Consider the following 13,243-nt stretch of genomic DNA (forward strand, 5'->3'; position numbering starts at 1 on the left):
CGATGGTGCCTACAGTGTGTGGAGCCGCTGGGGCCGCGTGGTGAGTCCACCCAGGCATCGCTCATCCCCTGCCCCTCAGCTGGCCCCACCCTGCCTTCAGAGCCCCAAAAACTGAGGGTGAACCTGGTGGTGCCTGGTCCCAAAGCAATCACCCAAGTGTCCTGCTATAGCACTTTAATGGGGGGCTTAAAGGACTTTTCCCCACACAACATAGCCTGCCTGTCTGGGGCATGTGGCGCCTGTCCCTGCAGTGAATGTGAGTGTGACAGCCCAGCAAGGGGTCCTGGGGTGTCTTCCTGAGCTGGTGGCTCAGCACATTCCTGCTCACTGCCCCACAGCCTTGCTATCCCCTTGTTCCTGCCTGCCCGCTTCCACTGGCATGGGGCTGGTGGAGCAGGGATGCAGGGGAGCTCCTGACCGCTGCTCTCCACTGCCAGGGAGAGCCAGGCCAGTCCAAGCTCATGCCCTGTGCCTCCCTGGAAGCTGCCAAGAAGGACTTTGAGAAGAAGTTTCGGGAGAAGACCAAGAACAGCTGGGCAACAAAGGAGAACTTTGTTGCCCACCCAGGGAAGTACACGCTCATTGAGGTGCAGCCAGGGGCTGGGCAGGAGGTGGAGGCTACACTCAGGGTGAGTACTGAGAGAGCTTGTCACCGTGGTGGGATGGTCCTCATTGCACTCCTGGCCCACTGAACACCAGGACATCCAAGAGGGTCAGCAGGATGGGATGGGTTTTGAGGGCAGTCTGGGTGCTTGCTGGCAGAGATTTGGGGCTAATGGGTTAAATTGGAGTGGGAGGGCATCCTGAATGAGAAACATGGCCTTGTGTGTGGCCATGGAAGTGGAGGCAGCACCTGCCCGTTGCTCTGCTGCCCCAGGACCGGGCTCTCCTCACAGAGTGGGCAGCCCTGGTGCTGTGCTCCCACAGCCCCTTGCAGGCCCACAGCTGATGTGGGGTGTCTGCAGGTGGATGCCGTGGATGGGGACAAGGTCTGCAAGCAGCGAGTGCTGCCTTGCACCTTGGACAGAGCCACGCAGGACCTGGTGTCCCTCATCTTCAGCAGTGACATGTTCCGGGATGCCATGCAGACCATGAACATCGGTAGGAGCTGGTGGCTGATGGGTGGCATGGGCTCTGTCGGGGGGTGAAGGTGGGGAGGTGAACGGAGCAGAGGTGCTGATGGATTTTAGAGCATCCCCTCTGATATCCTGGCACCTGATGGGACTGTGGACACCCCATGCTGGTGCCTACACTTGCCCATGGTGATACTGGAGGTTCTTGGAGGTAGCTGCAGGGTGAGTGGGGTGGATGAGTTCACCTTGTCCTCCCCTGAAGATGTGAAGAAGATGCCTCTGGGGAAGCTGAGCAAGCAGCAGATAGCAAGGGGCTTTGAGGCACTGGAGGAGCTGGAGGCAGCTCTGAGGAAGCAGCCCCCCCAGGCCACTCGCCTGGAGGAACTCTCCTCATGCTTCTACACCATCGTCCCACACAACTTTGGGCGGGCACGGCCACCCACCATCAACTCCCCTGAGCTGCTGCGTGCCAAGAAGGACATGCTGCTGGTGAGGTGCCAGAGCACACGGTGCCTGACATCCCTCCCTGGTGGGGCAGGAGCTGCTGGCAGGAGGCTGGGCTTGCCCCGGTCCCCCGGCACAGTGCCCAGCACCGGTGCTGAGGATGTCCCTGCTCTGTCCCTGCCAGGTGCTAGCTGACATTGAGCTTGCGCAGAGCCTGCAGGCTCAGAAAGAGAAGGAGGAGGAGGAGGAGAAAGAAGTTGCCCATCCACTGGATCAGGATTACGCCCTGCTGTGTTGCCAGCTCTCCCTGCTTGACCCGGCCTCCCAGGAATACCAGGTGCTGCTTGTGCCACAGTGTCCATAATGGGAAACAATTATGTCAGGCCTGTGGACACCCCAAAGCCTTCTACAGTCCCAGGGGGACCGTGGGCATTGCTGAGATGGCTGCCTGGAATGACACAGCTTTTTTGCCTCCCCCTTGGCAGCTGATCCAGACCTATGTGATGCAGACTGGGCACAAACTCCACATCCTCAACATCTGGCAGGTGGCCCGAGATGGTGAGGTGAGGAGGAGCTGATTCTCCCATGTCACAGTGGGGAAGCCATGGTTGCACCCCAGGATTTCTTTAGGGCTTCTCCACCCAGGAGGGCATTCAGCCCAGCTGGCCAGGGCCAAACAGGCACCCACTCTCCTGCCCCTCCAGCCGGGTGCTGGGGCTGGACTGGGGAGGTGGGTGGCAATCCTCCATCCCCGGGCCCCCCATATGTCCCTCTGTGGACAGCCTTTATGTCTGATCTCTGCAGGATGAGCGTTTCAAGGCCCACGAGCTGCTGGAGCACCGGCGGCTGCTGTGGCACGGCACCAGCGTGGCGGTGGTGGCGGCCATCCTGAGGAGCGGGCTGCGCATCATGCCCCACTCCGGCGGCCGCGTGGGCAGGGGCATCTACTTTGCCTCTGAGAACAGCAAGTCAGCCAGCTATGGTGAGGGTCCTGCCATGGGCTGGGCTGCCTGTGATGCCCACAGGGTCTGTGTGAGCCTGGCTGCCCTTGCATACCCCCTGCCAGGCAGCTGTGGGCTTGCCGAGCCCCTTCCCTGCCATGGTAATGGGTCCCTGTGCTCCAGCGTGGCCCGGGCACAACCAGATGGGAGTGCCAGGAATGGTGATATCATTCCCTTTTCTCCCATGGCAGTGGGCCGTACATCTAAGAATGTTGGCATCATGTTCCTGTCGGAGGTGGCCCTGGGCAAGCCCTACCGCATCACCAGCGACCACCCCACGCTGCGTGAGCCACCTGCTGGCTATGACAGTGTCCTGGCCTGTGGCCGCACAGAGCCGGGTGAGCTGCGGGCAGGAGGGCTGTGGCACCTCTGGGGCTGTGCTGCACACAGGGCAGGGGGAGAGAGGCCAGATCTCAGGTTTCACGTGGTGCTGGGGTGTCTTTGGCCCAGATCCTGCACAGGACGAGGAGATGCTGCTGGATGGCAAGAAGGTGCTGGTGTGCCAGGGCAAGCCCATCCCCATGCCCGCCTACAAGGACTCCTCCTTCAGCCAGAGCGAGTACCTCATCTACAAGGAGAGCCAGTGCCGGCTCCGCTACCTTGTGCAGCTCCGCTTCTGAGGGTGCCTGGGAGCACCATGGCCCTGGCCCAGCACCAGGAGGTGACACCCACCAGCCCAGAGCACAGTGATCTGGACTCCCTGGCCACCCCACCTGGGGCTTGGCGAGGGACAGGCTGGCATGGGCACTGAGCTTGCTTTGACTGTCAATAAAAGCACTGTGCCTTGCACCGGGTGCTGCTCTCACTTTCCTGCCCAGCAAGGCAGGTGTGCTGTAGGGAGGGGTGTCTGTGGGTCCCTGAAGGGATGGCATGGGTGACTCTGGGGGGGCTGAAGCCTTCAGATGAAAGCTGGTGTTTTTAAGAGCCAGCTGCTCTCATCACCGTAGCAAGGCACACGGCTCATGCCCACCCTGTGGCATCAGAGCTACAGAGGATGAGCGAGATCTGCTGCCCTGCCTGGGCATGAAGAAATTCCTCCATTGATCCTGAGGGCGAGTGCCTGCCCTCCCTCTAGTGCCATGCTTCATGCCATGCCTGCTGTCCTGCCCCAGGCTGGCACACATGCCAAGCCCTTCTCTGTGCTCACGTGTGTCCCTTGAACACATGTCCAGGTGCTTAGGCTGCCAGGGAAGGGCAACTCCCAGTTGTGTCACCCTGATGCCCCTGGTTATCAGTCACCCTGTGATACCCTGTGCCAGTGGAGATGATTTGCTGCAGACCTGCCTGTAGCTCTGTCCCCTGAGCCCAAGGAAAGGCTGAGGTGTTCCTGTGGAAGGACCAGACCTGGTGCAGTGGGGGGCCATTCTGGGGGGCACAGGGCTCAGGAGCCCCGATCCCCCCTTCCTGAGCCCCTGCCGGCTGCTAGGACCCAGCAGCTGTGCCCGTGGGACTGCCACGGGTGCAGGCAGTGCCGGGAGTGACAGCTGGTGCCATCCGCAGCTGGCGGGCTGCAGGCAAACAGGATGACGAGCGGTGACGGGAGCGGGGACGGGCAAGCGTGGCCTCACACAGGGCCGGCAGCCCTGCTCTGCTGTGGGAGCAACAGAACCAGCAACAGCAGCAAGCAGGACCCCCAGAGGAGAGGAGCATCGCCCATCTCCCCAGGAGCAAAGGTGCGCTGAATCTCACCCACCCTGGGGGCCCCTGTGGCCAGAGCAAGAGGGTTGGGACAGGCGAGTTGTGCTGTCCCACCTCAGGACATACTGGTGCCATTGGAGAGGGGGGATGGGGTCCCTGGCAGGGCTGGGGACAGCCTGGGGGGCAGCTTTGGGAGAGCCAGGGTGATATGACTTCACTGGCTACCTCTCCCTCCTCCAGCACCGGGGAAGTGTGCTGGTTGTCTCTGTGTTTCTCTGTGGCTCTTCTCCATTTTGGTTCGTTCCCTTCACACCTGCTTCTGATCCCAACAGGCAAGGAGAAGGTAGCAGCCATGGTTGTGATGGGGTTACCCTCTCTGGGACACAGGAGAAGAGCCCTTGCTGCCCGGGCACCAGAGCTGCTGGCTTAGCCCTGGAGGGGGATGCCGAGCTGGACGGGGTCAAACACCACGGACAGCCTAGAGCTGCTCTCCATCCCTGAACACTCCATTGGCCAGGAGGTGGTGGGCCTCTTCTGCATGATCCTGCTCACCCTCACCGCCCTAGTGGCCAACATCGTGGTGATGGTCATCATCCTCAAAACGCCCCTTTTCAGGAAGTTCATCTTTGTCTGCCACCTCTGCGTGGTCAATCTCCTCTCAGCCATTTTCCTCATGCCCCTGGGGATCATCTCCAGCTCCTCCTATTTTAACTGGGTTATCTACAGCATAGCTGAGTGCAAGGCCGTGATATTCCTGAACATCTGCTTCATCAGTGCCTCCATTCTCACCATCTGCATCATCAGTGTGGAGCGGTACTACTACATCATCCACCCCCTGAGGTATGAGGTCAAGATGACCATCAGGCTGGCGGTGGCTGGAGTGGTTTTCATTTGGGTCAAGTCTGTTCTCATCACTGTCTTGGCACTAGTGGCATGGCCTCATGGCAACGGGGCCACCAGTGCCAGCCGCTGCACGGTCTACTGGAGCCCCGGGGCCCACAAGAAGGTTTTTGTGATCCTCTTCAGCATCACCTGCTTTATTCTGCCCACCATCATTATCCTCGCTGTCTACTCCAGCATCTACCGTGTGGCCCGGACTGCGTCCCTGCAGCAGGCACCCGTGCCAGCACAGGCAGTGGCAGCCAGACACCGATGTGACTCCATCGCCAGCCAGGTGACCATCCTCACTGCCTGGATCCTGATGCTGCCCAGGCTGATCCCAGATCGCCTTCTGGGAAGCAATAAGGCCATCCTCACCTTGGTGCTCATTGTGGGACAGTTCTTGTGCTGCTGGCTGCCTTTCTTTGCTTTCCACTTGCACTCCTCTGTCCCTCTTGCCACTGTGGGTGGTGGGCACGGGGAGATGGTGGTCACCTGGATTGCCTACTCCTCCTTTGCTGTTAATCCTTTCTTCTATGGGTTGCTGAACCGCCAAATCCGCGAGGAGCTGGCCCGGCTGCGGCGCAGCTGTCTCAACCATCCGCTTGGTCAGGAGCTCTGTCTTACCATCTCAGAGGCTTCTGTGCAGGAAAACTTCTTGCAGTTCCTCCAGAGAGCAACTTGCACACTGGAGATGCACACCAGCTGCATCAGCCCCAGCCCCAGGAACAGGCTGGACCAGACCACAACAAGCTTCCCCACCCCAAGTCAAGTTCCTGGGGAAGAGAGCAGCTGAGAGGGAGGATCTGTCCCACTGTGCTGGGCAGGAGACCTGCCAGGGACCCATGAGCCCTGCTTGGACCCAATCTCTTGGATTTGAAGGAGTCCTTGTGCAGGTTTTGCCTCTTCTCTGAGCTTATGTTGAAAGGTGTTTTCTCTGCTGGGCGAAGGTAGCAGATCTGAGGAAGTCACATCTCTCTTCTGCAGGCTGGAATTGTCTCTGGCTCCAGCACAGCCCAGTTCCAGAGATGGGCTCTCCTCAGGACATGGGGTGCCAGGGGGCTCCTGCACAGGGGCAGGGGATGGGACACCTCCATCTCCATCTCCATTGCCTGGGTGGGAGCACGCCTGGCCGACGGGAAGGGCCGATGTCCCCTGATCCAGGGGCAACATTCCAGCTAATGCCACTAACACCAGTAACACCAGGGCCCAGCCCCTGCTGAGCCTGGATGGCAGACACAGAGACTTCCATCCTTGGCTATTTAACCCAAAACTAATGTCTGTGTGGAGGAGATTCTGCTCCCTGTGACACTGATCGGGGGACACACCCACAGGGCTGGCTCTGGCTGTGTCACTGTTTGTCCTGCTGGCATGGCAGCATGCAATGCCTGTGGCCACGCCTGGCCATGCCCTCTGTCCCTCTCAGCTGGCAGGGATCACCCCCCTGGGGGGGAACTGGCTGTCTGGGGGTCCATACCGGGCTGTTTATGGACACAGCTGCCCAGTTTGAGGCCTGGTCAGCAGTGGCACGTGCCAACTTGGGCTGCCAGCCAAGGGCATGCTGGGTTGGACTCGGTGACACAGGGTGGTGGGGGTGGCTGTGTGGGCTGCCCCAGGGTAGCAGCAGCCAGAGGGGATCAGGACCTGCTGTTCCTCTTCAGTCTCATTGCTTTTGAAGGGCCTGGGGACTCTCATAGGGTCCCCGCTGCTGGAAAGGGGACTGGACCCTTTTGGGGAATGCTGCAGGAGTACATCACCCTCTGCCTGCCCACAAAGGTCCCAGGGATGGTGTTGGCATGGTGGGTTGCCAACACCAGAAGTAACTGAAGGCCTGAGGGAAAACTGCCCTATGGCCTCCCTGTGGCAAGGAGGGGCTCCAGGAAGACCCCTCAGAGAGATGGGGCTAAAGGCCAGCATCCCCCCCTAGACACAGGGATGTCTTTCCATCCACCACCCAAGTACCCAGGAGCTGGGGCCACCTCTGCTCTGGGGGAAGTCTCCACCCAGGGTAGGGAATATTATTATTATTATTATTATTATTATTGTCATTTTCTTGTAAATTTTATCTTTTTATTAAACCATTGATAAGTTACAAAGGAGGAAAAAATATAGACTCATATATATACAGCATTTCCAAGCCAGCAGGGACTGGCTCTTGGATGGGGTTGGCCCAGGGTGGCCCAGGGAGGGCCCCCCACCAGAGCCAGTGGAAGTGGGACTCCTGGAGAGGCCAGGCAGCCCTCATCCAGTGGGACCTGGCTTTGGGTGCCAGATGGAGTGTGGGCATGAGCAGGATGGCAGGGGAGGCAGGGTGAGGAGCAGGAAGTAGGGGTCCCACACCAGCACAGGGCACTGGGAGAAGGGACCCTAGGCCAGCAGGGACAGCCCTCCCACCCGATACTGGGACACATGGTCTCTGTGCAGAAAATCAGGGAGGGGGGCACAGAGCTGCTGGGATGGACAGCAGGCAACAAAACTGCCCCTTCCTCCAGCAGGCATCACCACCAGGAAGACCCTTCCCTTCCCTGGGGTGGAGGACATGGGGCACCTGGCAGAGGCTGAGATCAGGGTGGGTGGCAGGAAGGTGTCCCTGCTACTGAACAGCACCCTGTACCCCCTGGCCCAGCCACCAGTGGGGTTCAGTAGGGCGAGAACTTCTGCCGGTCAGCTTTCTTGGTGCCGTTGGCCGCCGAGATCTTGGTCGTGTAGGTGGTGGTGCCACCATTGGGACCTGCCACGGAGGAGGGGGACAGTGCCAGGAAGGACACGGGCTTGAGGCCGATGAAGTTGGAGAGGGAGATGGCATAGGGGGTGCCCAGCAGGGCCGGGGGCGCTGGGGCCACGGCGGGGAGAGCCGCACCGGAGCCTGGGGCGAGGGGCTGCGAGAAGCCCATGCCGAGGTCCATGGAGCCAGGGCCCGGTGGCACCTGGGAGGTAGATTTAGCAGTCTCTAAGCTGGGGAAGAAAGAGAGAAGGATGATGGTGAGTACCATGGTGACAGAGTTGTTCTCCCACCACAAGCTTGGGGTGCAGGAGCTGTGCACCCCATCCCTTCTGGCACAAGTATTCATGGCACATCCTGGGTTAAAAAACTGGGCCTCAGATCTGGTGGGTCATGGGTCCTGCCACCTCAGCATCTCAAAGCACCACCCAGCTCATTCTTCCTGAGGATGCTGTGGATCCTCCCAAAGCTGCCTTGGGGTGCTGGTGAAGAGCCATCCCTCAGTAGCACCCACCATGAGTCCCCCAAGGCTGACACCTACCAGGCTGTGATGAGGTACTGAGCCAGGGTGATGCTGACAGGGGTCCCTGTGATGGTCACGTGCCGCTCACTGGAGCCCTCGGTCTGGTTGCCAATCTTTATGTGGGCACCTGACATCTGCCTGATCTCGCTGATCTTGCTGCCGTGCCGGCCGATGATGCAGCCGATGAGCTGAAAGGGCAGGGATGGCATGGGATAGGATGGGATGGGATGGGATGGGATGGGATGGGATGGGATGGGATGGGATGGGATGGGATGGCATGGGATGGGATGGGATGGCATGGGCTGAGCCAGGGCAGATTGCCAAGCAGGGAGCTCCAAGGGGCTCACCCAGACACCACCTACACCTCGGGAGTGAAACTGTGGAAGGCACTGGGACGGCAGGACACTGCTTTCCTTGAGCAAACCCTGCTTTTTGGTCTCACCTAAGACCCTCTTGCTGGCATTGTGTCACATGCCAAGGCATTTCCTTGGCAAACTCTTCCCACTATCCTGTTTTTCAGTTTCCCCTGTTTTTCAGTTTCCCCACTTTCTTCTGCCTCAGCTACTCCCTCCTGCTCCTAAGCTCTGGCAGAGCCTCCACTGTGTGTGTCAGTGGGTGGCCCCTTGTCATTCCCAGATCAATACATACGTCATTGGGCACCAGGAACTCCTGGGAGCTGCTCTGGGAGCTGGCATCCAGACCTGGAGAGAGAGACAGGGATGGCAGCAATGAAGGGGCAGCTCTCCAGTAGCTCTGTGCCCTTACCCCAGCCCCATACTGGGATGGTGAGCGGCCCTGAGGACAAACCTGGAGGATTGCTGGGGAGAGGAAAGGAAGACAGGACATAGACACAAGGCATAATTTGGTGCTGGTGCTCTCCCACTGCAGGCCTGGGGAGCACTGGTGGGTGCAGTGACCCAGGAAAACAATGGCAAGGTCGTGCTGGAGGGGCAGGTAGACATGCCGAGGGGGCTGGGACTGGAAAGGGTGCAGAGGAGGGAAACCCCTCTCATCAGGGCCAGGTGTCAGGGAGGATCAGGAGGGGCACACCCAGCCTCGGGGGAGCATGGGAGATGCTCACCTGGCACCATAGTGGGTGCATGGCCCAGGGGGGCGAAGGGAAGCGCATGCCCTGACAGCTGCTGCAGCTTTGTCACCTGCCCAGACAGTGCCAAGAGGAGGAAGGTGGCGTTAGGGGTGATGGCAGAGTCAGCTGTGCCCCAGTGCCTTCCAAGGCAGGCATTCCCAGCAGCACCCATCCTGGTGAGCACAGACCCCATTGCCTCATGGACAGACTCACCTCTGCAGGAGAGACCCCGCTGTACTGGCCCTGCATGGAGAAGCCCTGGGGAGAGAAAAAAAGGGCATCAGTGGGGAGCCAGGTGAGGACCATTGTCTCATGTCACTCCCCCCTGGGGCAGAGAGACTACCCTGAGCCCACCAGAGTTGCCCCTTGCTGGTAGAGGCTGCCCTCCTGGCCACCTCATGCCCTCGGAGATGCAGTGGCCTCTTACCTGATTGGCAGAGAGCAGGATGGTGCCCAAGGACAGACCAGGGTGGTAGGGTATGGTGGCCCCCTTCGGAGGCGACTGGAGACAGAAGGAAGGAGGTGGAGGAGATGAGAGATGAATGCCCCTGTAGCCCCAAGGACCCTCTGCCCCCTTATGGCCCCAGCAAGCTGGGCACAGCCCCCAGCACTACAAAGGCAGAGTGCTCCTATGGGTTTCCACACAGGGCAACCCTGGTGTTTGGGTCCAGATGGGCATGGGAAGCCTTGGGGAGGGGGAGGTGGGTAGCAGATGCCCCCTGGGCTGGGCAGGGGGCTTGGCAGGTACCTCCAGGATGACAGCGCAGATCTGCCTCACGCACTGGATGATGGTGTCCGGCACCCCCGAGACCGTGACAGCCCGTTCAGTGGAGTTGGGCAGCAAGTCACCAGCCACCTGCACCTGTGCCCCTGTGCTCTGCAGGAAGCAGAGAGATGCTGGCATTCCCCAACAGCTCCCTGCCAGGGCTCAGCGCCTCACACCTCCCCTGTCCCCCTGCTGAGCCCCCAGGGCCCATTGCAGGACCTGCAGGGCGATGCTCCCTCTCCTGCATCACCTCCCTCAGCCCCTGTGGGACCGTGTCAGCCCCTACATCCAGGGCTCTGTGCCCCCAGGGGGAAAAGGGGATCCCCCCTCCAGGCTGCCCTCAGGCTCACCTCCCGGATCTCCCGGATCTTGGCTCCTGCCTTGCCGATGAGGGAGCCGCACTGGCTGGCGGGGATGACGAGGCGCAGGGTCACCGGGGCTCTGCCTGCTGACACCCCATCGCCCCCTGCTCCCAGATCCTGTGAGGGATGTGGGATGCAGCATCAGACCCGAGGATCCCACAGGTGTGGGGGCACCTGGTGGGGATTTAGGAGGGCTGTCTACCTCCTCCAGCTTGAAGGCGATCATGGAGACAGCGCGGAAGACGGCGTCGGTGGAGCCGGTGATGGTGGTGATGCGCTCGGGGCAGGACCCTTCCGAGATAGTGATGCGTGCAGTGCTCTGGGGACAGTGTCACACCCCGTTAGGGCTGTCACAAGCCCTGTGCTTCAGGACTTCCCCCAGGGATAGCCTCACAGGGGGATACTGATGCCTTCCCACCTGCCCCAGGCAGCCTTCCCAGGGGTGCTGCTTTGTTTTCCCTAGTTCCACCTGGGATTTAGGGGGGCAGGCACGTGGGAGCTGCCAGGTACAGGCATGACAGGCAGCAGGACCTGGCAGCCCACCAGCATGCCCTTACCTGCTCTCGTATCCTCTTAACAGTCTCTCCTTTCTGCAGATAAAGGAACAGAGTGGGTGGTCAGATCCAGGGGGGCCAAGTGCTGGCAACACACAGGACCCCAAATCTTACCTTGCCGATGATGCTGCCGATCTCCTGAAAAGGCAGAGAAGAGTGGCACTGTCAGGAGGTGGCTCCCTGCATGCCACATCCCTCCTCTGCCCACAGCCTGGCAACAGGCAGACTCTGCCCCAGAGACACTGGTGACTTAACTAGTGACACTGGGGCATGGGAATGTGCCCCTCCCTGGCTTAGGATGGGGAGAGAAATCCTTCTGGGAATGCTATTCCCAGGGGAGACTGCGAGCATGGCAAGAAAACAGGGCACAGAAAACAGGGCCTGGTGAGGAGCTGGAGCTCCAGCTAGCCCCTCAGCCCAGGCATCGCTGTCCCCTCAGTGGCACTGAGCCCCCTGGCATTACCTTGCCATGCATGAGCATGCGGAGGGTCAGGGTGATGCTGAGCTCTGTCTCCTCGGGACTGCCACCCACGCCACTGGCTCCGTCCGGCGATGCCATGGCGGGAGGGCGAGATGAGCCTGTGGGACACGGTGGTCTTCAGAAAAGGGACATGCCCCAGCTAACCCCCCACCCCCAGATCTGCAGCTTGAATATCCTATGGCTGGGGAATGGCAAACTGAGGCAGGGGCAGAACTGTGCCCTCCTCTGGCAGGCGAGGCTCACATGGCCCCATGGCACCCCACAGGCACCCTGCACCCCCAGAAGGGACCCGCTGCTATGTGTGTGCCTGAGCTGCCTCCAGGCTGTCCTGCACAAAGTCAGGAACTGGATGGATGGATGGATGGATGGATGGATGGATGGATGGATGGATGGATATAGGGGGAGGAGGCAAGGCGTGTGGAGCGTGGCTGAGGGATAGAGTTCTGTTTGCAAAGGCAAACAGTGGGGAGAACAGAGGTGGCCTGGGTGGTCTCACAGGCTATGCAAGCCACCTTCTTTCTCCTCCTCCCTTCCCCGTGCCCATGCACAAAGCCCCAGGGGACACTGAGGCAAGCTCCTAGATGGGGACCACCCCAACCAAAGCACAGCATGATGCCTGCTGGCTGTCGCGGCTGCACCGTGTCCCCTCCTGGAGCTCCCCAGGGCCCCCGGACCGTGTGCCCGGGCGGCCGTGGGCGGCCGGGGCCCCCGGGAGCCGGACAATCAGTGTGTGTGCAGGCCCGGGTGGGCGGCTGCGGCACCGCTGGCTCCCGGCGGGCTGGGCGATGCCAAGCAGCTTTGAAACAAAGCACCCGTGTTGAGGCTGGGGCCGCGGCCGCGGGCATGGCGGGGGGGGGCGGCTATTTTAGGTGCTGGCAGGACTCGTCACCGCTACAGCACATCTCCTGCATCAGGGGAACGGGGGGGCGCAGCCCCCAAGCGCCGTGCCCGCACCCCCGGAGGGGTTTGAACACCCCGTCTGCACCCCCCGTTACCGCGGGCTGGGGAAAGGTGGAGACCCTGGAGAGGGGGAATATTGCCGATCCTGGTGCAGGGAGCCCGGAGTGGGGCGGAGGGGGACGGAGGGAGGGATGCACCCTGCCCGCGCAGCCGGAGAGGTGTGGGGTGCCGGCAGGGACGGCCAGGGTCCCCCATTCCCCTGGGATGAATGGCAGCAGGAGCCCGCCAGGGACAAAGACCCCGCCGCGGGAAGAGGGATGAGGCTGGCGATGGGACGGGGGATCGCAACAGGGCCACGGGTGTCCCCCCCCGCCACAGACAACGCCTGGGGGGTCTGCGGGCAGGGGGCTCTCCCCCAGGTGAGGCAGGCTGGCAGGGACGCCAAAGGCCCCGCTGATGGGCACAGGCCACCTGCCATGGCTGGCACTGGGACAGCCACCAAGCTGGGCACCGCCCGTCCTTCGGGGCACCTTCGGGTGACAAAGGGAGGGGGGACGACAGGAGGAAGCCCCCACCCCGTCCCTGGGGAAACCTCTCAGTTCTCGCCCTCCCGGTGCCCCAAGCCCCCTGGTCCCCGCGGGAGTGGGGCCGGGCGGGTACCTTTGTGTGCGCCTCGTCCCTCCACCGCCGGCCGCCCCTCTCAGTGCCACATTGTCCCCGGCGGCGCCCAGTGACACCCGGGGCAGGAACAATGAGCCGCTTGACAGGCCAGGGCCAAGCTGGCAGCCCCGGCCCCCACCCCGGTCCACGCCG

General features: G+C 61.3%; 3 protein-coding genes across 3 annotated transcripts in view; 2 read left to right on the forward strand and 1 right to left on the reverse strand.

The window, feature by feature from the left end:
• PARP3 (poly(ADP-ribose) polymerase family member 3) overlaps positions 1 to 3,252 on the forward strand; it is a 3,758-nt gene extending 506 nt beyond the window's left edge. Inside the window, exons 2-10 of the mRNA XM_054281070.1 lie at positions 1 to 40; positions 438 to 629; positions 966 to 1,101; positions 1,336 to 1,562; positions 1,702 to 1,854; positions 2,003 to 2,080; positions 2,322 to 2,499; positions 2,710 to 2,856; positions 2,969 to 3,252. The exon at positions 1 to 40 is cut by the window's left edge and continues 86 nt beyond it. Of these exons, the coding sequence (XP_054137045.1) occupies positions 1 to 40; positions 438 to 629; positions 966 to 1,101; positions 1,336 to 1,562; positions 1,702 to 1,854; positions 2,003 to 2,080; positions 2,322 to 2,499; positions 2,710 to 2,856; positions 2,969 to 3,138 (1,321 nt within the window). The 3' untranslated portion in view covers positions 3,139 to 3,252. The remainder of the gene's footprint in view (positions 41 to 437; positions 630 to 965; positions 1,102 to 1,335; positions 1,563 to 1,701; positions 1,855 to 2,002; positions 2,081 to 2,321; positions 2,500 to 2,709; positions 2,857 to 2,968) is intronic.
• Positions 3,253 to 4,153: 901 nt separating this feature from the next.
• On the forward strand, positions 4,154 to 6,998 carry LOC128939873 (probable G-protein coupled receptor). The gene is made up of 2 exons (XM_054281084.1): positions 4,154 to 4,191; positions 4,489 to 6,998. The coding sequence occupies exon 2, from the start codon at positions 4,599 to 4,601 to the stop codon at positions 5,829 to 5,831; it is 1,233 nt and encodes a 410-aa protein (XP_054137059.1). The 5' UTR covers positions 4,154 to 4,191; positions 4,489 to 4,598; the 3' UTR covers positions 5,832 to 6,998.
• A 183-nt stretch (positions 6,999 to 7,181) lies between these two features.
• On the reverse strand, positions 7,182 to 11,651 carry PCBP4 (poly(rC) binding protein 4). The gene is made up of 12 exons (XM_054280973.1): positions 11,513 to 11,651; positions 11,164 to 11,187; positions 11,053 to 11,085; positions 10,698 to 10,814; positions 10,484 to 10,612; positions 10,116 to 10,244; positions 9,795 to 9,869; positions 9,581 to 9,625; positions 9,362 to 9,437; positions 8,929 to 8,981; positions 8,299 to 8,468; positions 7,182 to 7,990 (listed from the first exon to the last, which is right to left on the reverse strand). The coding sequence occupies exons 1-12, from the start codon at positions 11,606 to 11,608 to the stop codon at positions 7,675 to 7,677; spliced, it is 1,263 nt and encodes a 420-aa protein (XP_054136948.1). The 5' UTR covers positions 11,609 to 11,651; the 3' UTR covers positions 7,182 to 7,674.
• Between the last annotated feature and the right edge of the window lie 1,592 nt (positions 11,652 to 13,243).

This window comes from Melozone crissalis, unplaced genomic scaffold (assembly GCF_028551555.1).
Source record: "Melozone crissalis strain CALT ecotype California unplaced genomic scaffold, PUWL_Pcris_2 ptg000029l_1, whole genome shotgun sequence".
In the NCBI taxonomy this organism is placed as follows: Eukaryota; Metazoa; Chordata; class Aves; order Passeriformes; family Passerellidae; genus Melozone; species Melozone crissalis.